We start from the raw sequence: 23250 nt of genomic DNA on the forward strand, positions 1-23250 counted from the left end.
TTGTTGCGCTCCACTCTGATTGGCTGGCGAAAAATATTTACGGAAGTGGTGTACACTAGCGCCATATGGCAGTTTGTCAATCTCATCCTGATGATATGCTAATATGCAGACAGACAGTCGTGTTCCCTGTCTAAAGACTGAGTTGTTGAGATCTTGCGGGACATTTCGTGTTCTTGTTGGCGTGACAGGAAGTGTTGCAGCCTTGAAACTGCCTCTTTTGGTATCGCAGCTTCTTCAGCTCCCTGGGGTGAGGTGCCTCGTTTTTATTTATTTTGTACTCTGAGCCTACTTTTAATCACCGTTTCTACTGCCTGGTTACTTTGTCTATACACCACATATATGCCCAGTTAACCGCACATTTCATTGCTTCTCTACCTGGCACAGCGCGCATAAATTCACCCACCTTTACCGCAAGATGGAGCTGTAGCTGTTAGCCGCTGTTAGACAGCCGGATAAAAACGCAGCAGTACACCGGTAATTTTTGGTTAGAAATGTATAAACCTCATGAGATGTATCATCTCGTTTTCAAGGGGAGGTCCCAAACAAACTCTCACAAATGGGAAACAAAACAATACGATGGGATATGTAACGCAACAGTAACAACACAAACAGCCAGCACATGTTGTGAATATTGTAAAGTATAGGGTTAGTAGTAGTAAAGTAAAGTAGTAAAGTAAACAACAAAAAGTTCAAGTATAAGAGTAAAAGAATGACTGATTTTCTTATTTCAGATCAGATGCTGTCCAGAACTCGTTTTGGTTTCTTTGTACCCTGTTTTTGCAATAAGAACTCATCTACACTGAACTCTGAGAGATAGTTCTTTCACTTATTGAGCTGTATTGAAGACCATAATGTGGATGAAGATCTGAGCTGTCAGGCCCAAGCAAAGATTTTTCACCTCCACACAAACAAAGAACCAAACTAACTAACAAGCAAAATAAGAAAGAGCAAAAGGAAAAGGTTACGACCTTAGAGCAGACACAACTACTGCAACTTTTTACCATTTGTTAGACAGTGTAATGGAAATTCTCAAAATTAGCATCTAGCATCTTACTATGAAATACCACATATTTCATCATGTTTTGTAACCACAGGTTGAGCACCTTGGTCTTAGTCCACATGTTAGCAAATAAGCTGGTTGTGGGAGCTTCACTCTCTGTCTGTGTACCATGTGTCAGCAAGAACAGATTGCCACCATATTGTGTCTTAAGATGCTGTTTTTGCCTTACACGGGCAGGACAATGTGTAACTGTGATAGACAAAGTGACTCACAGAAACAATTACAAAAAAAAAAAGAAACACATGCCTTTGTTCAATGCTCATTTGCTCATCTCATATTTGTGAGTGCTGTGGGACAGTTTTCAAATGTTTGAGTGGAACTTGCAGGAAGATGAGTTGGCTCTGTGTTTCAGTCAACAGAAAATTGTCATTGCAATAGCTACTGGTTTACAAAGAGGATCTGATTATTGATCATTATTAACAATAATAACAATATTAAACGATTGATTTCTTAATCAGTTATGACAGTTAGTGATATTTGACAAGCTGAGACTTGTCTTTCTCTAAGTTTAATTTAACATCTGCTGATGGACCCACCCATACAGTCAAAGGCATGAGCTCAGCAATGAACACAGGAGATGTTCTTTTATACTCACTGGCGAACAAGGCGTGTATTAGTCATTATCTTTGACTGCTGTAAAACAGGTTCTTCAATGATATAACAGAGCAATCCTAACCTTGTCCCATGCTTGTCAGTTCCTGATAACCTGTTGCTTCACACTTCTTATTATAAAATTTCCATTATATTTTCCCTCATTAAGTCCACCAAGACCACAAACTCCATCCCTCAGGTGCTTGTGACTCTGCTTTTCTCTCCATGCAATAAATCATTCATTGAAAAATGCTGATTGAATGCACATGAAATAAGTGTAGAGATCATTCAGTATTCAGTATCAGCAATATCAGCATCAGGGGAACATTCGCCTGAGGTATGAAATATATTTTTTACTTTTGAATTGTTTTGAAACTATCCATTATACATTCTTTGTATTCACTGGATTCAGCATTTCTGTTCTGGGTCTTGATACTGCTGATATTTCTCAACTGTTTGAATGTTTCCCTGTCACCATGTTTCCTTGTCAAATAAAATCCCTCTTCCTAAAACAAGTTATGAGTTCTGAATTGATCAAAGATATTGTTTGCAATCAGGTGCAGTTTGAGCCTAAAGTACACTGGGATTAAAGTAGCAAAACAGTGGTTGCAAACTAGAAAAACAATGCTTGCAGTCTGGAGAAGTAGCAAAAGCTGCATACTGATAAAACCCTAAATATGTTGTCAGTGGGGAAACTAAAAAAGTGAAGTGAAAATGTTTTTTGGGTTATTATACACTATAGATTTTGCAATGCATAAAAAAGAGATGGTGTTAAGACTTTTTATTGTTGAACTAAACACATCTGAGAAATATTTACTGTTATTAAACTGTGGTGATTGTACAAAGCAATTAAAGTATTCATGTTACTTCACATTTTTAGGTCTCTCTCCTTAGTTTTCCACCTCTTCAGCACTATAGCGAAACCAGGAAGTTTCCCTGAGGCAGTCACTGTCTTTTTTTATGCTTTAGGTGGATGTAAGAGTGGTCACCACAGAGCATGCCAAGCACTTCTACAATCCTGCAGAGGTTTCAGTAAAAATCTACAGTGACAAGGATGAGTGGGAGGTAACAATGAACTTGTCAAATGTCCTAGTATAGCCATTGTTAGCTGACAGTCTATAGCAGAGTTTCTCAAACTTGGTGCAAAGTATAAGCATTGTGCAAGGTTTCTAAAAAATATATATTTTAATAATATGTGAAATGAGCATGCAGAGTATCGTTGTGTTCGTGCAGTCCATTTGAAGCTGCCTGCCTCTTGAAATTAAAATATAAAAGAATTGTAAATCACACCGAGTGAGTTACAGTGTGGCATGAGATGGTGAGTGTTTTCATGGCGGCTTTCCAGCTGCTGAGGTCATCAGAATTTTTAGACCTAAAAACATGGTCAGCTGCCAGAAAAGACTGAGAAACCATGGTCAAAATTATCACCAAGAAAGGAAGTGAGGAAGTAAGCCTTTCAGTTTAGCTGTGCCTAACTGCATGTCTGTGTTCTAGCTGTGGACTGAGAGATCTGACCCTGTGCTACACATTGAGCTAAGGCGCTGGGCAGACCTGCTTGTCATTGCCCCCCTTGATGCCAACACTCTTGGAAAAATTGCTAATGGAATTTGTGACAATCTGCTGGTGAGGATATGACATTGTTATCCAGTTACCTCCAAAATGTTATGGCAGATAATTAATAACGCAAATTCTATAATTTCAAGTTCATTAATCTCTGTCATTGGCAGACATGTGTTGTAAGAGCATGGGATACCAGTCGTCCTCTCCTCTTCTGCCCTGCAATGAATACAGCTATGTGGCAGCATCCCATTACAGCCCAGCAAGTATCCAGGCTGACAGAGTTTGGATACGTGGAAATTCCCTGCATTTCCAAGAAGTTAGTATGTGGAGATGAAGGTGGGTTTTAATGCCAGAGGAAACACAAACATATTAAGAATCTACCAGTATTTACTTTCACCTTAAAAAAATTATTGAGTGCAGGACCCTGTTGGTATGACCAAAACCAAAATACATTGGAAACATGAAAGGTAAAAAAAAAACAATAAACAAAAACAAAAGAGCTGATCAGTTCTAGCATGATCTGTTTCCTCTCTATAGATTCATCATGCATACATCATTCTTTTCATTTTAACAGTTTTTAAATATGCAGGTCAATTAAGAACTAATTCTTATCTTAAATTACACGTAAGTCATCCTTAAGGAGAGTCATTGTAAAATAACAGTAGTAATAGAACTACATGATATTTCACTTCAATTATATAAATGTAAGTAAACTAGTAAGACATGGAATAAAACATGGAATAAGAACAAGACCCAGTCACATTTATACACATTTGTGTACTGAAATGGGTTACCGATTGAAAAAACAAACAACAGATTCAGAGACCAGTTTCGCTGACTTCCTCAAAAATATTATGTATGTTAGCTGTTGTTCTTGATGTACATTGTAGAGCAACTTAACACTAGTTGAAAATTCTTCTCCAGTGGTTTCTGTAGTTTTGTGGAAGTATATATACTCCAGAGTTTGGCAGTACACTATGACACCTCTGTCAGAGGTGCAACAGACGTAAAACTATTCTATAGCCTAAAAATACAGATAATAAAGATATAAACTACATTGTTTCCATAACCCTGGGTCAGTACACCAAGGCCTGTGCCTTCACCTTCTACTTGGCTGGCACTTCACCAAAGTGTTTCTTGTGGCTGGCGGGACTACACAGTAGTAATGCCCACATTGTGATAGCCTTGGGCATGCCCAGGCACTAAATGTTTAGAAGGTGACCTGGATTTCTCTATTCTTGACAAAATCCCGTATATTAAGGCTCTTCAATTGCTATTATATATCCATTCTGACTTCAGAATACCTCAGGAACTACCATCAGAGAACAGAGGGAAAAGGTAATCAGTTTATAAGAAACTCATGTTTGGATAATGTTGAGAAAAAGATAAGTAGTTAAGATAGACACTGTCAGATTCTTCACAGGAACAAGTTAAACTATTGCCAGAGCAGCTAAATAACAAAACAGCTGGCCTGATATCAGCAGAGGTGACTCCGAGTCAGTCTGGTTGGAAAGTCTTGTTTGTCAGGTTGTTGGCATGCTGCGGCAGTCTACCCTGTTTAATGTTTTCTGAGACTGGCTCCAGTATGGATCCTGGTGCAGAGATGAGGAGATGGTGATAGACAAATGGCCCAGTATGTTTCTGATCAGTTCTTCACTCCAAGATAATTGGACTAGAAGACCATGTGTACACTGTACAGCTTCTACTGTCCCTTACTTATCTGTGTTTTTAACAAATTTAATGAGGTTGGCCTAGATTGTAGGATGGGCAACTCCTTTTTTCTAACAACATCCATGAACAGGATAGGAGTGTTTCATCTGAGACGAAAAGTATAAATAGGGTTAAAACAGCTATGCAAGGAGGGTACAGGAGAAGACAAACTGCTGCCAAGAATGTTGCTTTTGGGAAGAATATTCGTCTGTGCAGGTAGTCTTTCACGCATATCAACATGCTGCACAATTTCATGTATGCCTTATAAACTACCTTTTCTTGTGGCTGGTGGGACTACACAATAGTGGTGTCCACATTGTGATAGCCCTGGGCATGCCCAGCCTCTAGGTGTTAAGAAGATGGCCTGGATTTCCCTATACTTGACTAAATCCTCTTCAATTGCTACTGTAATCGTTTGGCATTACATGTCCAATCTGACTTCAGAATACTGCAGGAGAATTAGAGCCAGGCCTTTTTTTGAGAACCGAACAGATAGGAAACATCTGGAATATGAGAGCCAGAGTGAGTGCCAGGTCACTATGGCCTGGACTGATGTTGAATTGGTGTCACATTTGGAAAAGAGCAAAAGCACACACCACACACACACACACACACATAGGGATAGGTTGCCGATCTGTTGTCTAGAAATGGCAATGTACTAGTGCCATATTTGGGAGTGTTTACTGCAAATGTTCACCTCCGATCTCTTGGCCATAGCTCAAGATAAACGAAACTGCGTAAAAGATAAATCCCCCCTTCTTTAGATTTTGGGAGCCAAAGAGTCTGATAAAATTGAAGCCTAGCCAGCACACACACACACACACACACACAGGGCCTGTTACAGTATAAAAAGGGATGTCACGTTCTGTATTGTTGAAAGATTCTCTGACTACGTTGTTAGAAGGGCTGCTGTGAATGAAGAGAATCCCCATTCAACACCTGTGTCTCGACCATCTGATTCCTCTGTTGATCCATCTCTTTCTGCCACAACAATACCACGGGATTGTCAGCAAAAGCTTAGAAGAAATGGCAGCGCTTATGGCTGTGCTCCCTTGTTAGGCGAACTGCCACCTAGGCATGGATAACAACTTCTTTGTTGTTTGTCTTGTGGTAAGGCACTATTGAAAATGTTTTTTTAAAAAAAGAAAAAACCTGTGTATTGTGTGTGTGGTCCAGTCTTTCCAATATCTATTTTCGATGGATTTTGATAGATTATACTGCGCTAGTCTGTTGAAGAAAAACTGTATTTTAGAAAGAGGAAAAGCATTCAGAAACTCATGCACAATCTTAAAAATAATGTGATATTCATTCAATTGAATTCAATATGACAATCAGAAATATGAGTAAGTGGTAACAACAGTAGTTGGTGTCAAGCAGGACCACAACAGGAGGTCCAAACATGATCCATGCGAAACTGCGAGATGAGAAACACCAAAGAAGTCAGACCCGGGAAACCCATGGATACCCATACTGGAAAACTTTTACATGAAACAATTGCAACAGGAAGTGTTGGACATGCATGCTCAATACTGGCAGTATGTATATCGGTAGACCCTTCTTTTGCCCAACAAAAAAGAACTAAATTAAAAACAAAATCTTTGTTTCTATAATGTAGCAGAATATTGCTGTACATATACTGCACTGTAAAACACCAACAGGGACTTTAACGACATTGCATTCTAAATACGTTGACAGCTTCTGGAAAGACTTTCCATGAGATTTTGAAGTGTTGCTCTAGGAATTTTTGCCCACTCATGCAGTAGAGCATTTGTGAGGTCAGGCACCGATGTTGGACAAAAAAGCCTGGCTCACAATCTCCGTTCCAGTTCATCCCGAAAGTGTTTGATGGGGTTGAGGTCAGGGCTCTGTGCAGACCAGTCAAGTTCTTCCACATGATCCAACCATGTCTTTATAGACTTTGCTTTGTGCACTGGCGCACAGTCACACTGGAATAGAAAAGGGCCTTCCCCAAACTGTTGCCATAAGGTTGGAAGAATAGCATTGTCAAAAATGTCTTAGTATGCTGAAGCATGAAGATTTTCCTTCACCAGAGGTAAGGGGCCAAGCCAAGCCCCTGGAAAAACAGCCCCATGAATAGATGTGCCTGGATACTTTTGTCTATATAGTGTACTTGTACTTAACAAGGTTGTTTCTCTGGGCTCTTGAAAAGCTTTTTTTTTTTCACGATACAAAGGTGATGAGAGTTTATGGGATACAGTGCGTATGCTGAAGCATGTATATGTAACTCTGATTCTCTTTTTGTTGCAGGTAAAGGGGCCATGGCAGAGGTATCAACGATTGTCAGTGTTGTCAAACAGTATCTTCAGACACCAGATGAGTCATCTCCCACATCAGACTTATCACATCATATTGCAGATGCCTCTGTCACCAAAGACAAATAGAAAATTAACATGATGTTTTCAAAATTAGTTTGTGTTCAAACCCTCAAGGGCCTATACACCCAAGATAAACACTGTTGCTTTCAACTATGTTAGTAGTTCATTGTTAGTAGTTTATGGGATTGCATGAATGTGTGCAGATGATTATTTATGGGCCTTTCCCTGACTCTGTTTGTTGCACCTGTTAGGGCAGGGCATCATGCACCTTTACTCTTCTTATTAGTTCATGGACTTTGGTGGCCTCATGCAATTCGTTGCTCATTCAAGAGCAACCTCTGCAACCTTAGTATCCATGTTAACAAAAGAATGACATTTTAGCTGTTGCCAGCGGCTGTTGGAGCTCATTTTTTTAACAGTTTAGTGCTTGATTTTATATGTATCATTTGTTCATGTGGTTCCTACTCACATAATTAATCTCTTGTTGCAGCAAAAATACCCATTAACTGACCCAACTACAGTGGGTGATTTCTGTGTATATTTGTGTTGTTGACAAAGCAGCATGTCATTGGTGACATTAGGGAAAACTGACTGTTCTTTGCATCACTTCCCGATAGCAGCACTGTGAAAAGGCTTTTCAAGGAAAACATTGTGTTCCTTTGAATTTTTCTTTCACTGTTTTTTGTTTAATATAGCTGAGCAAACAATGTGGTTGGTTAGTAATGATGTGTAAAATATGGGCGTATTATTTGTTTGTTCAAATTTCTGTATAATTATGGAATAGAAAACTAACTCAACTCAAATATTCTAGCTTTTTCGAAAAAGGGATGATTATTCCAGGGATGTTAACATTGCTTTGCTAATGTGTGTGTCACAACAGAATTGGATAAATACTGTCAGTGTCAAAAGTAAAAAATAAATAATTAAATAAACAGTTTGCAAATTAAAGCTTCAATGATGTTTGTGATTTTTATTTTCAATTTCTTGATTTTTGTTTTTAGTTTTGTATTAAAAGATTGGGTTTCACTGGCAATAAGTGGCACAATTTGGTTGACATTTTGTAGTTTTTAGAGATAACCAAAATGTTCACTGTGATTAAAGCGACACAGATATACTTCAGAAATTTGGGCATAATGCAACAAAAAGTCAGGAACAACATTATTAGTATTTGAGTCTGTAGAAGCTGTCACGGTTCCTAGGGGGTTAATTATGTGACATAAAGCAGTGGAAACTGTTTTCCCACAAGGCACTTTGACACACTGGCTTGACTGCAGGACACATAACATAAACTTGTCATCTGAAGGATGGGTGTCCCACACTTAGTCCCTATTGAGCAGTGGTAGCGTCTTATTGTTGTAAACATATGCGCTTTTTTTATTTATTTGTGCAAGCAGTATTTATGTTTAATACTTTTGAAAGATGTACAGTGTTGTGGCTTAATGCTTTAAAAGATGTACCAAGGAGAGGTAGATGTATTTTAAAAATGCCTCGAACATCAGTGGTTACTCATCATGAATCCCGTGGTTCACATGGTTCACATAGTGTTCAGCATGTTTATCTTTGTAAAAACCCTCCACCTCCTAACAAAGAGAAATGTACCAGTCTGGATTTTGTCATGAGGAGACAGATGAGGGAATGTCAAACCAAACCAGACACCCGTTTGTTTATATTATTGAGTGGAAGCAGACAGTAACAATTGTTTTACAAGAAATAAACGAAAAGGAACTGAACCTTGTAGGTGGCAATCTTCTAGGTATATCTCCTCTGCAATATTATCTCCTTGGACAAGTAGTACTATGTAACACTTTAGAATATGTATTTCATAAGAGGTCAAGATTCAAATACTTAATACTTACTGTTACCAACAAAATAGTTGTACAGTAGATTCAGATTTCAAATATAATCTGAATCATAATTGTCAGTATAAAGTTGATAAATAAAATTCTTCTTCCTTACGGCTAGATATCTTTTATTGTTTTACAGCAGTCTCAAGCAAACATAAAAGTTTTCCAGGTCACACGCATCACTGGTGAATCACAAATTGCATTTCCTTGTAATCAAACTGTAAACCCATTTATTTATCTAAAGCAATGAAATTTCTCTTCCTTGAAAGAGTAAACCAACATGTGGATGCTTATGTTGCCTTTCGTTTCCTCCATACTGTCCAGGTAATTATGTTTTATCTTAGTTTATCTCTCTTCCCACCAAATTAAAGGGAGATGGGGGAAATTTGGCTTGCAAATACCCGGGGGCATTGAAACTGTGGAGCAGTTGATTTTGCAGCACGTGGAGCCATGTGAATGGCTCTCCAAACAAAACATCCTTCCCTGAGCCATAACTTATCCCACTACTATTGGCTGTCGTGTGATTCTGTTAATCATGCCAGAGGAACATTACATCAGCCACACCGAGTGGGGAGTGTCATCAAGGCCTTGGCAGCTCTTGTGTGCAGCCTGCAGGCACACCTACTGGGAATAAGCACTGTGTTCTCACGGCTATGAACAAACCTTCAAAACTTCAGACAGGCTGTAGTGAGATTCCATGCTGTATATTCAGTTGTACACTTTCAAGACCAATACTAATACCTCTTTTCTCTGCTGCCAATTCAGTACCTTATTTATCAAAAGATGTTTACTTACTGTACAGTCTGCTGAAAATATTACAAGCTCAAATTTTAATAAATAGTTTCAAATGAAAGCTAATGTAACATGATCAAACATCATAAATCATAAAAAATGATGAAGCGTCACTCATGCAATAAAGTGATGTAGCACCATACCAAAGAATCATCAAACTGCTTTCATACTTCACTGTCACTAGTGATGGTTGTTCAGTCTTAATCGAAAGGGAACTAAAAGTACTGCTAATTATGTAGTCGAGAAATGACAGGTAGATAATATGTTAGCCATGTTAGATATTTAACAGAAGTGTCAGACTCCGTGATGTCTGCCTGCCTCCGCTCAGTCAGGCTGAGCAGAGGCACACAGGGAGAAGTTGAAACCTGAACTCTGACTGTATTTACACAACGTGACATATTTATCTGTGCTTTAGAATGTATCTGCTGTGAAACATTCAGAAATAATATTTTTATTTTGCCTTTAAATGTATATGAGCTATTTAAACAATATAGTACTATGTTTGGCTCAGTTATTTTTCTAATTATTATTATCATTCTAATCTCAATTTGAGAGAACTGTTCAAATGTGTTGACGCTGATCACTCATACTTTCAGATATTACTAACTTCAGTTTATAAGGTATTCCCATGGAGATCGTAAGACGCGCAGATAAGAATTCACTGAAGTTAACTGAACATAACCCTAAATTTATATAGAAAGAGATTCATGACATCATAGTGAATTTGAAAATGTATTTAGTTTTTTATTTATTGGCTATAATGTACCAGAATATACTTAGACTTAATATACTTAATTAGCTAAAAATACTGGAGTAGCTACTTCATATTTTTCATATTTTTCATCATATGATTCTCTGTGTCAGTATGTGTGTCTTGGTTGCCACTCATACACTCTCTAGGCTCAACGTCTAGGTTCAGTCCTCTGGGAGAGTGGAGCTGGAGCAGTGTTTCATCAGACATCCTGAGAGATCACCTGCTCTACTCCATGTGTCACCACAACTCACCTGATTGACTCTCAGATGTTTAAAAGTGGTAAACACCTTGTGCATTCACTTCAAGATGGTATACTTTACAATTATACTTTACATACATATTACACCGTCATTCAAAATATAAATAATTTATGGTAAAAGTGATTTGTTTTATGTTTTGTGTCACTGCTATGGGTGAAAAAGATCTGAGCTCCACATGGAACAAATACAGTTAACTAACAAACTATTTTACTTTTCTTTGTAACAGCATAACTCCTTCTATACACGACATGAACTCTTTGAACTGAAAATGTTACCCATATTGATAGCCCCAGGGAAAAACAACCCATTTTCGATATAATTTGTTTGCCTTAGAAACAGTTGAAGTTATCTGCTAAATGTTTGTTCCAGATTATTATGTATTTATGCATATTAGATATTTAACATAGGTCTCACGGAAGGAAGGAAACATTAACAGCAGAGTGCTGCGAACAATGCAGTCGGAGATAAAAGGTAAGGGTGTCTCTTTAAAAGAAAAACAAATAATTTTTAATTTTATAACATCATGTTTGATTTGACAATTTATAGACAGGTTTCTAATAACAGAGTAAAATATTCAGAAATGTCTTTAGTGCATCATTGTCACCCTGTATGTTTGAAGATTTGTGTTGCTTTACCCATACAGCACACAGTTAGACCCTTGACGCTTTATGTTGGTTAGCCTTAAGCTGTAATGCCATGGTAACTGGAAATGGGAGAGATGTGAAAGAGCTCCGTGGGGAATGGTCCCTGCTTGTTCTCCTCAGTCAAACCCCCTGATGAGTGCCTCTTTACCTGCGAGACCACAGGGACTGATGGAAGCCACCAACTTGTCTAGACTAAACTGTGGCAGTCCCACAGGATGCACATAATAAACCTCCAGTTCGCAGGTGATGTGGGACTGGTATGATGCAAGTGCAGCAAGAAATGAACTCATCCACAGGGTAAAACAAGCAAGTGGAAGAATTTAGGTTTAAAATAATGTTGGACTGGCAGCATTTCACTAGAATGATCTTTTTTAAAAGAACTCATGCTGCTAAAAATCGCACATCGGAATTGCTTTGTAATGCTACACTACTACAGGGTTTTACTAGAGATAAAACACAGCTTGCCCAAGGTAATGGATGACCCGATTTAAACTTTGGTCAAACGTAGTCAACCATTAACTAGGTAAGGAAACCTGGTGGTGATTCTGAGCTGCAGCACTCCTTCACAACATAAGTTACATTATGTTGTTATTTTATTTACTTAGTGCCTTTTCCTTAACTCTCTGTGGTTCACTGGTTCATTGGTTCTGTGGTTCAAAAGCTGTGCTGGTTGAACGGTGAACCCCAAAAATAATTCAAGATCAGGTTCTGAAACCGTATGTGAATGAGCACCAAATTAAAAAAAAAAAAGAAAAAAAGATGTCTTACATTAACTTCCATAGAGTGGTTTGGTATTTACAGGGAGGACTGTGCAAATCAGGCTACAGAAATCAACAGCACCAAACACACACTCTTGCGTTTTCTTTCGCCGCATGAGTAAAAAGTCTATGAGTTCACTTAAGGTGACATCAGCAGCCAGCTGGCAACTGGTTATTAGACACAGCCAATAAAAGTGAGAAAGTGGCCAGCTGGAAAACGTTAGCCTACATATGTAGAAAACACAGGCATGGATAGACAGTGGGTGTGACTCCGCCTATTGATCAAAGACCATCCTCCTCCTCCCTTTTGTCTTTTTTTCAGTTTGTTAACTTCTCGAAAAGCCGCGTGGACCTCGGGCAAGCCGCTTCAACCTTTTGGCAGGCTTTCATTTGGGTCAAATTCTGGCACATCCGGGCTGACCGAGTGCAATAACACGCAACAGAAGAGGACTTTCCCCCCTCTCTTCTTAGAAGTTGTGTTTCATGGAGTCATTGTGGAAATCGTTTGTTGTCACCACAGCAGCGTGGTAAGAAAACATATTTACTTCTCAACCTTGAAATGTCCAAATGAACGCGGATCGCACACAAGCGTATCTTTTTAAGGAACCTTAACAGATTATCAACTATTTATCGCAGGCAAATCAGTGCACCTGAAGTGTTTGAAACTGTCCCCCCCTCTCAGTGTGGTTTACTTGAACCGTGGGTTACGTCGCTTTCGCTGCCTGTAAGGAAATTACATGCACTGTTGTGATCGAGCTCTTGAGCGTATTTAATTTCCATCTTATTTGCGTCCTATTAAGTTCTTGCAGGTAGGACAAAAAGGTAATGGCCTTTATCCCGTATAAAAAATATGTTTGTGTGTGTGATGACTTCCCTGCCTGGCAAAAGAAACTGCGAAAGAAAGAAAAAAGAAACTTTTTCGCAGGGTTTAAGTTCCGTTTTTATGTGTGAGCTGAGTCATTTTTTTATTGGTTACTATGAGCAGCTTTCCGGATAGAAACTATTGCTTTTTTTCCCCTGCGTGTCCCCGTGTCATGTGAACTTTTCTACGACCTGAGAGACCCTACTTGTGATCTAAATGATTTAGCCTGTAGCTTTTAAATAGCTTTCCTTTCCAACGTGGTTTGAAGCTCAGCAATTTGGACTGTTTAGCTCTCGGAACTCTCCATCACCTTTGCTTTACGGATCTAAGAGTGTCGACACACACACACACACACACACACAAACACACACACGCTTCAGAGTGTGCAGCTTTCAGTCCGTGAACATCGTCCTCCGCAGTTTCCTTCGCGCACATGAAAACTGCATTTCTCCTCGCTATATGCAGATGAGCCATCGCTTTGTACTTAATCGAAAGGTGTCAACAGGATGAAGTGATAACATCTGTTAGGGTCTGTGTGCTGCTGCATGAGGCTGACTTGGTCTTAAGGTAACCCGTGTGGGCTCATCTCAGCCTACACAGATATGTCGTCTATGTGAGAATAATTAGTCATTTTTATTTTTATTAAACATTTTCACTCAGTTTGTTAGATGCGTTCAATGGATCTAGTTGTTTCAATATATGTTGGCTGTGCTCTGAATTTGGCTGACAGGGATGTTTGGCCCTGGAGAGCACTGTGTGGCAAAAGTTATATATTCATCACATGTCGTGAGGTCATCGGCCGTAGTTGGTGAATTATACTGCCGGTTGGAAAAGCCAGAATTAGGCATTATGTATACAGAGATTTTATCATGAAAGGGGCACATGCAGGTGTAGTATCTGGAGATTAGGATGAGTGATGTTTTTCTGGGGCCTCTTGGTATGTATGACCTCGGCTCCAAAGGTATATGTTACACAGGAAAATGGAATTTCCTTTCTTTCAGTGTCTTGGGAAGGTCATTGGTCAATTTCCAGATGTTATCCTCCCCTTTGTATGTAAACAACCAACCTATATAAGCAGGTGATTCGAGATGTTTATGTAGAGTGATCCATATTGGCCGGGATCCTCTCACATGCGCGTGCTTAATTTGATGCTGAGCTTTTTGTACTAAACTTGTTTTACAAGCAAGAAGGTGTCAGCGGAGATCTTTTTGAACATCTTCACATTATTGCTATCCAATATACAACACAGATTTAGCAGGCATTTTCACTGGTTATTTTTCCAAATTAGATTTTAAATAATCTGCTAATTGACAGAAAATTAATCAGCAACTATTTTGATAATTTATCACTAATTTATGTCATTTTTTCTTAGCTCATTGAGCTCACATTACTTACAGCTCTCAGTGGTGAGGATTTGCTGCTTTTCTTTCTCTTACATTATTAACTTGATATCATGATTTAATAGTGAGATAAAAGTAAACGTTTAAATGTGTCTTTGAGGTGCTTTAATAGACCTTGATAGAGCCAGTAAACAGTATAACAAATAAAAAAAAATCTGTGTATTGTTCATAAGCTCTCAGGGATGTCACATGTTGCATTATCTGGCACAGACTTCGAGGGGCAGAAAGCTTGAGAAGAAGCAGGGAAAACAGGGAACCTTCTGCATCTCAAGTCAGAAAAGTTAAATGTATTTATTTACATCTGATTATTTTTATGATAAGCTAATTTACTGATTAGTTGACATGCTTTGATGCTTTTTTTATTTCACATTATTTTCAAGAACAAAAAATTATAAATAGACTATATGTATGTATATATACACATATATGTATAATGTGATGGTGATGACACATTTTGACATCCAAATGAGCAGTACTAAGACCACAGTGCATTGAATATGAGTCAGATAACAGTATTACAGTCATCTAGTCCCATCATAATTTTCATATATGCAGCCTTGAAGTGAAGACCGCTTTCAGTCACACATGGATATTATATCATTACCATAACTGGTAATGTCAGAGGCTGCACCACGCAGGCTGGTTTGTTTATTGCAACACAGCAGTGGTCACATTGGCTCTTGGCCTTTGTCATTCACTAATATCTCTTGCATGAGTGTGAAGTTATAGATCATCCCCACACATTCCTACTTTAATTTCTTTGCCACTTGTTGCATTTTGTTTCCATCAGTGTGCATCAACTGACGAGGGTGTATGTGACATACATGTGATGATGCCTCAAGCTAGTTGTTCTCCAACATTGACTCCATTATGTGTTTCTCTTCCTGTATTCTGCTGATGGGAGTTTGGTTGAACTAGCTAAAAACATGGATCTTTTTAACTAATCTTTCATAGAAATTAATTAATGAAGACAGATTTTTAATTGTTGTTTTTATATTCTCAGGTCTGGAGCCAAATCCCTGCACGGTCAAAACAAAGTTACTACATGATGAGCAGCCAGTCGATGCAGAACCTCATTAACCCGGAGTTTCAATGCAAGATGCCATTATTCGATAGGACCCTAGCACCCACAGGACTGTCAAAACCAAGAAATATGTCTGATTTCCTGGGTAAGCACACGCTGCAGTACAGCGGGACTTATGACAACAGAGGAAAAGACAGAGCAGGATTCATTCCTCCTTGGAGCAGCTCAAAGATGTATCTGCTGGATGGCAGAAATCCTGTGAGTCACCTCTCTGGCAGAGAGGGAGAAAACCACATAATATACAGGCAAGACAGCAATTCTTCAGAAGAAGGCAGTTCTCATTCTTCATCTCTGCATCACGCCCCAGTGAAACAGGGCTTTACATTATACAATAAAAGTCCTGGTAACAGCAGTCCTGTAGGTGCTACGTCAGTAGTGATTGGAAAACAAAAAAATGGAGGTGGCACTTCATCTCCCCCATCTGAACACTCTGTTTACTTAGCTATTCCTAAGCCAGTTTATGGACATAACCCATGCTGTGATGAACCGGGTTGTGTGATAGGACAACGATACAGCCTCGAACGTGGCTCTCCGAGGATACCAAACACTCTGTATGAGCATGATTGGATGCAAAGTGATGCTCGCTATGGTGAAAGAATACCCATCCAGAGGAAAGCACAGAACGCATTGCCGCAACAGAGAGGTTTACAGTTTGAACCCAGCGCAGAACCACTGAAGAGGATGCCTGTGGAGGCATACAGCCCTGGTAGAACAAGGACTTTGCCTGCTATGATTGAGCCAAGCTACAGTTACCCCTGCACCCTGACTCGACCACTATTTGGTTCTTTAAGTGAACAGAGTCAGCAGACCTCCCCCAGAGGCTACCCTAGCTTATACCCCTCCAATCATACATATGAGCATATGACCTCAGAGGTTTATCAGGAACATTCTCCCATGTCCAAATATGGTCATATAACACAGCACCCAATGTTTTACTACCCCCAGGCACATGTAGAGGTAGAAAACAGGACACAGTGTAAAGATATCAGCAGTAAGCAGAGAGAAGATGTCTCGGTTATTCTTAAACACGCAATCTCAACCCCCCGGGAGCATTACATTGTGCCTCCGTCGCTTCATGGTGAAATTCCTTTGCCTTTCCCTAGCCCTGAAACACTGCAAAATCATTCCGTAATGCGGGGTTTTGACTATCCATATTATGGAGTTCCTCGATTTACTTTGAATGCAAGCCACATCAGACCACCCCTAAAAAGGCTACTTGCATCGCCTAGCTTGCACTCTAATCACATGAATGTTTCCCCATCCAGGCAATGTGTGGATCACCCCAATGCCTCTACAACAAAGCTACACAAAGACAACCCCAACATCAGGCTGCTTGTTGGTCAGTCACACACCAACTCACCATTCCAGCGTGTGGACCAAACCAGTCCTACCAGACACGCAAGCCTTCCTAACATCCCACCGTCCAGCATACAATCTAGCAGATTTTTTCCCCCACTCACTGGCCTGCACGTACACCGACCTGTCCTTCCATCAACTGGCTTGAACATGGACAGACTCTTGAACTATTCCTCCTGTGAAACCCAGGTTAGGTGCCCAAAACAGCCACAAGACCTTCCTGTTTCCCCAGCGGCACAGTTGCCCCAGTCACCCCATCAGGGCTCAGATCGAATCAACCCACCTGTGCATAGTAGTAGTGCAGATGTTAGAAAAGTTAATTATTTGCCCGCTGTTGAACCAGGAAATAAACACAGTGGCCCATTGTCTAGTTCAGGCCCCACAGTTCTTAAAGGGTGTTTGAAGAGAAGTAATTCTCACTCATCTTCACCCATCAAAATAAAAGAAGAGGATAGATATTTATGTGAAGTGGAACTCTTTAAGAAACGACAAAAGGTAGAAATGGAGAATGTACAGGGAGGAAGTAAAAGTGAGTCTCCTCCTATGCCAGTTATTGACAATGTCTTCAGTTTGGCACCTTACCAAGCATACCTGCAGGCCTCTGGCGTGTTATTTCCAGGCAGAGTACCACAGGGACCCATCCAGTTGTCTGAGCAGCTTGAAGTCAAAATCATGCCAGACATCAAAGAGAAAAGACAAGATCCAGATGAACAGCAGTCTGATGCCTGTCAAGTTTCCAAAGAAATCTATGCTAATACGCCAACAGAGAAGCCTATTGTAGAAGTCCTTGAACCTAAAAATATTAAAGTAGAAAAAGAAGATCAGTCGGACACCGATAACTCTGTAGAGACGCCTGTGAGTCAGAGGGACTGCAGTGAAATGGCAATCAAAAAAGAGCCTGAAGAGACTGCTTCATCCAACAGTGGGCAAATGTTGGTGATAAAGAAATGCGACCCCGATGAACTTGAAAGGAAACCATCATTAACGGATAAAACCGAGACATCAGATGAGTCCAGACCTGGTGAAGTGACTGCACGCATGAACTCATCTCCTCACAGTGATATAAACACACCGCCTGAACAGGTGTTGACCCAACAACCCAAATCCATTACTGAACCTCAACCACCTGAACGCAGACTAGATTTCAAAAACATTCCTCCACACTGTCTGAAGCTTTCCACCTACAATATTGTTCTCTGTGATACAAAGCACTCTAGCCCTGTTCAACCCCCAGAGAAGCCACCTGTGCAGCCGACAAATGAATGTACACCAAAACTAGAGCTTCAAATGCCAGTCCGCAAGCACTTCTTTGAGTTGCACCATTCCCTCTACCAGCTAGTGTCCAAATGTGTGCAGGCCTCTTCAGAGCAGGAGCTCAGAACCTGGTTGTCTCAGCTAGACATGACTGAACCATCTGCTCCTTCAACCAAAGTCCAGAAAGTGTCCTGTTTGTTGGGGATAAAAGCCAGAGAGGAGTGGCTCAATGAGGAGATAAAGTCAGCACTCCATAAGCTCCTCGAGAGGTTGAGAGAGTACACTGCCCAGAAACACTGTCCTTTTCCACACGTCATGCGGGCGGGGGCAGTGTTCCTCCCCATGCTGGTAGTGAAGGAGCTGCTGTTTCCAATGGTCCAGGGCACCCTCATCAACCAGGTCCTGCAAGAACACAAAGTGGAGCTCCGGCCCACCACGCTCTCTGAAGAAAAGATCCTCATCCAGCTTCATAAACGAGCGTGCTCCTCCAGGCTTAGGAGACTCATGTCCCTCAAACACCTGCCCGACGTCTATGCTGACGTGATCAACCTTTTGTATTACACCTGTGTCTGCAAACATCTGGGTAAGTGCTTACTCTGAGTTACTGGGACAGTCTAATCTAGTTTCCCTTTAAAATTGCATTTATGATATTTCTAGTATTATCAAGCCAGATAAATTTAGAGGTAGCAACAGTTTTGTTAAATAATCAACTTTTCACCTCAGTCATGAATCAAAAGTATAAAATAACTTATGAAAGGTAAGGTTTAGGTGTCATTTGTTTTTACTGTTATTCGTGATAGATCACAGGACTCACTGTAGTAATTCATTATACTGTTTCCATAAAATCTTTTTTGGACACATGATAATGTTATATCTCCAATTTGATCATTTGAACAACAACAGTGATATTGCAACAGTATTTCCTGCCTTTCTAAGTAGATTTTGGAAAATCCCCAATGAGTGGACAGTACGAATTTTTTTTTTTTTTTTTTTGATTCTTCTGGATAATAAGAAGTATCATATTTTGACTGTTTACTGTATCATGGTGTCCCCTCAAACAGTCTTAGCGGCCCTTTTTTTGTAAGAAATGAATCACAACCAACAATAAATATTCAATATAAAATCCATTTATTTTTTACAGAATCAACCTCACCTGATGTCCAAAAGAGAGCCCAGGTATATTTATTTTTTTTATGTTGTCCCTTAATCTCTACTCTTTGCTTTTTCTGATTAGAAATCAGGACCCTTATGCTAACTTATTGAATTAACTAATCACAAAAAGCTGCATGATAATTTTTTAGTATACACATACTAAATGGGTGGGTGGAGGGAAGGGCACTGAGCTGGGCTATTTGTGCTTTTCCATGATTCTCTTTGATAGCATTAGTGGACCTTAAGGAATGTGAGGCAGGTTGTTCATCACATTATCAGAGGAAGGAAGTGACAGCCTGCCACACACAGGGAGATTAACCGCAGCAACCCTTCGAGTTGAAGAGGAGGTCATGTTTTCAGAAGATGCAGATCATCGTCTTCAACATGCATCTGTGTTTAGTCATAGAGAGGGGTGGGACTAAACAATAGGGGTTGGTTTTTGTCTTTTCATTGGAATTTGGTGACGTTAACAAACATATAGAATATCTTCAGGCCTGTCATTTAAATCGCTTTTAGTCCTTTAACAACTGTCATTTTATTTGGCTTGTGCATTTGACTTTCTGTTCTCTTATGGCATTATTGACTGCTCACATAGTTTGACATCTGAACATACCCTAACACCTTGGAGCAGCTGACTTTTTCCCCAGCCTTTTTCGTGTGTACTCCCACAGCCGTCTGTCTCTGCTGAAATGGTGTTTCATGGTGGAGGATCACACTGTTCAATCACCATGTCTGCTGATCTTTATACAGTAGTTCGTTGTTGTTCTTTATGTGCTGAATAGGCACTACGGGAGCACTGATTTGTCAACCTGTGTGGAGGTGATGGAGTGGTTGCTAGCTTGATTAATGAATTTATATTTGTTTGAGTCAGAATTCCTTACATCTGCTTGTTTATGGTTCTCTGATTACTCCATGAATTCTTTAAACTCTTACATTTCCAGTCCATCAGTAACCTCATTTTTATATATCTGGAATACTGGGATTTTTTTTCATTATTATTCATGTTGACCTCCCCTAATCACCAGATTCCCTGTCTTTCAGGATTAGATGTGGATGATCCTGCCTCCAGAGAAAAAGACAAAGGCTGTGAGGAGACTATCAGCCGAACTCCTGGATTTTATGACCTCATTGCCTCTCCAGCCTCACCTGCAGAGTCGCACCCACTGAGACACTTGAAGGACAAAGAAGCAAAATCTAATTTGAACAGGAACAGAGCAAAACGTAGGGTAAAGAGCCGTTCAAGACGTATGTTTCTGGACGACAGTTTGTCAGATGAGGATAAAGCATTTGATGTTGCAGGTGTGAGTGATGGGAGTGGCCATCAGTCTGAAGGGACTGACAAAAGAGGAAAAGACCAGATAGATTCAGAGGGGAATTCTTCAGTCATTCCACTATGCACCACTTCCGAGAATTCATGGACATGTCCTTTAATCTTGGACGAGCTATCTCCTTGTCCCAGTGACTCAGAGACAAGAGAATCCTCCAATCTGCAGCCCGTTAGTCAGTCCTCAGAACCAGTCAAATCTCTGGTTAAGTCAAACAGTTGTTCAGGTGTGATTCTCAAACTGAGGAGGATGTTTAGCGAAGGTCTAGGCAGAAAAAAGGCCCGCTACCAAGCAGTCTCAGATTCAGGGACATTTGCTGATTCTTCCCTCTCGCAGACTGATGATAGAGAGGGAGAAGTGAGCAATGAGATGGACCTTCACAGCAGGACGCCCTCAGTAGCCCACAGGTGGCAGAGAACAGGAGGCTTTTCTCACACCTTAAGACCCCTTAGCCGCTCTTCTAAAAGAAAACACAGATCACTCTTAAAGATAAAATATTGCCCTTACTTGTCTGCTTGCCACAGCGCTGAACACAGGAGGCGCTGGGTCCTGCGTTCAGCTGTCCAGAGAGCTCAGAGGGTCATGAGGTTCTACTACCCAGACCTGGTGGGAAAGAGGATCCGCCATCTGTATGAAGAAGATGACAAATCAGAAGTGTGGTACAGAGGAGAAGTGCTGCGTGTCCATGAGGCCCACACCAACCCTCTGAAGACTATATTTGAGGTCAGGTATGACAGTGAGCCAGAGTGGAAGTATTACCTGGAGCTGCTGATAGACTACAAAAAAGGCTGGCTCAAGATTGAAGACTAGTTTCTGCACACAAATATGTGTGCAAGTTTTTTTTTGTCACATCACTGAGTGCAATGACAGTTTTAATGATTTCTTTTTGTACTTGCAAACAACAGGCTAATATCTGTCTAATCATCTTCCTCAGGAATGAAGTTGGACTGGATATTTGTTTTGTAATGAGGTCGGGTAAATATTCTTTGTCACTTGATAGCTACAGGGTGGTTTATTTTTATGTGTGTATATATATATATATATATGTGTGTGTGTGTGTCAATGACTTTTATGTTTACTCACAAATTGGATTCTGGTTATGTGACAGAATTGCCACAACTTTGCATAATTTGAAAATCAGAAAAAAGTGACCCCCTCACTCTAATTGTAAGTAACCATAAAGTTAGTTGTGTCACTTGTAAGACAAGTTATTCTGATTAATATTAGTGACTGTTAGATAGTTTTTTGGAATTAAGAAAAGAGAAACCAGCAAATGACATTAGGACATTTTTGAATGGGTTTTACTGTCAAACAGTGCCAGCCATATGTATATAGGTTTAAAGTAACAGTACAAAATTTATGTCATTATAGAGTGATTTTTACGCTGAAGATGGTGTTTGGTGTTTTACTGTGTATACCTGAAAGTCAGATAGGCATTAATGTAGTTCTGTACCAAGCTGCTCAAGAGGTCTTTTAATGGCAAAGTCTGAGATGTCCCCATGTGAGTAATCACTGAACCTTAAGACGTTCAACTCAAGTCAGATGTTTTTTAAATTTTTTTTCTATCATTTCACTGCACTTATGCAGAGTGAAATGTTAAAACGTTGTTTTCATTGTTTAGCTGTATTAAATAAATGGTTGTGGTGATTCTTTTTTTCCCCCCTTTGGGATTACATTGTACAACTTCTTCTTTGTTCCCAAGTTAAATTCCTAAATTCCAACCCCTAATCATTACCAGCGACACCTTCTCAATTCAGTAGTTAGAGGATGGAAAATTAGATGTTTTGAAAAATCAGTTAATGCGTGTCTTTGTCCCCATCCTGTGGCAGAATTTGTAGTTGCACGTTCCCTTTTAAACTGTCCAAAGAGATGTTAAGTTGAAAATTGCATTTCCAGTGGTGGGTTTGGCTTCTCTTCTTAAGGACATGGTTAAAACACAGCTTACATGTTGAGTACAGGGGAAAAGTTTGTTTTGTTTGGGTTTTTTTTCGAATGGAACCAACTGCTGCCACAACAAAAACATTGCGTCCATTTTCAAACAACCACCCATGCCAGAACAATGTTTGTAACATTTTGTACTTTAATATTTTCTCCAAAAACAGACAACTATTTTTTTTCCCACATTTTTACACTAATAGGAAATAAAACACCTTTGATAGCATAAAGAAAAGATATGTAGAAAAGTATTAAAAGTTTTTGGATGTCTCAATTTAATGTAAGTAGCTGCTTCTGTTACTTCAAAGGTTATGTTGAAATGTTTATGAACTACTAGCAGACACAATGAGAACAGAGTGAGCCCTGGAGAGGATATTAGTCTATGATCACAGCTATAGCTGGAGTGTTACCTGCAAGACAACTCAGAGAAAATAGCCCACCTTTGTTATTATCCATTCAACTTGTGTCGTCATTGGTTTGTGACTTGAGAAAAAATGAATTCAAAAGTGACATACAAACAACCACCTGATCTGTATCATACAATCGGCAAGTAAAAGTGGTGCATAAAAGCTA

General features: G+C 39.7%; 2 protein-coding genes across 2 annotated transcripts; both read left to right on the forward strand.

Annotated features, from left to right (window-relative positions):
• The first annotated feature begins 22 nt into the window (after positions 1-22).
• Positions 23-8205, forward strand: ppcdc (phosphopantothenoylcysteine decarboxylase). Its single transcript, XM_046394077.1, has 5 exons — positions 23-247; positions 2621-2716; positions 3146-3274; positions 3379-3547; positions 7190-8205. Exons 1-5 carry the CDS (start codon positions 104-106, stop codon positions 7321-7323), a joined length of 672 nt encoding a protein of 223 aa, XP_046250033.1. The 5' UTR covers positions 23-103; the 3' UTR covers positions 7324-8205.
• Positions 8206-12531: 4326 nt separating this feature from the next.
• Positions 12532-22415, forward strand: c7h15orf39 (chromosome 7 C15orf39 homolog). Its single transcript, XM_046395445.1, has 4 exons — positions 12532-12836; positions 15575-18848; positions 19407-19441; positions 20459-22415. Exons 2-4 carry the CDS (start codon positions 15617-15619, stop codon positions 20462-20464), a joined length of 3273 nt encoding a protein of 1090 aa, XP_046251401.1. The 5' UTR covers positions 12532-12836; positions 15575-15616; the 3' UTR covers positions 20465-22415.
• Positions 22416-23250: the final 835 nt, after the last annotated feature.

Source organism: Scatophagus argus, chromosome 7, assembly GCF_020382885.2.
Source record: "Scatophagus argus isolate fScaArg1 chromosome 7, fScaArg1.pri, whole genome shotgun sequence".
Taxonomy (NCBI): domain Eukaryota; kingdom Metazoa; phylum Chordata; class Actinopteri; family Scatophagidae; genus Scatophagus; species Scatophagus argus.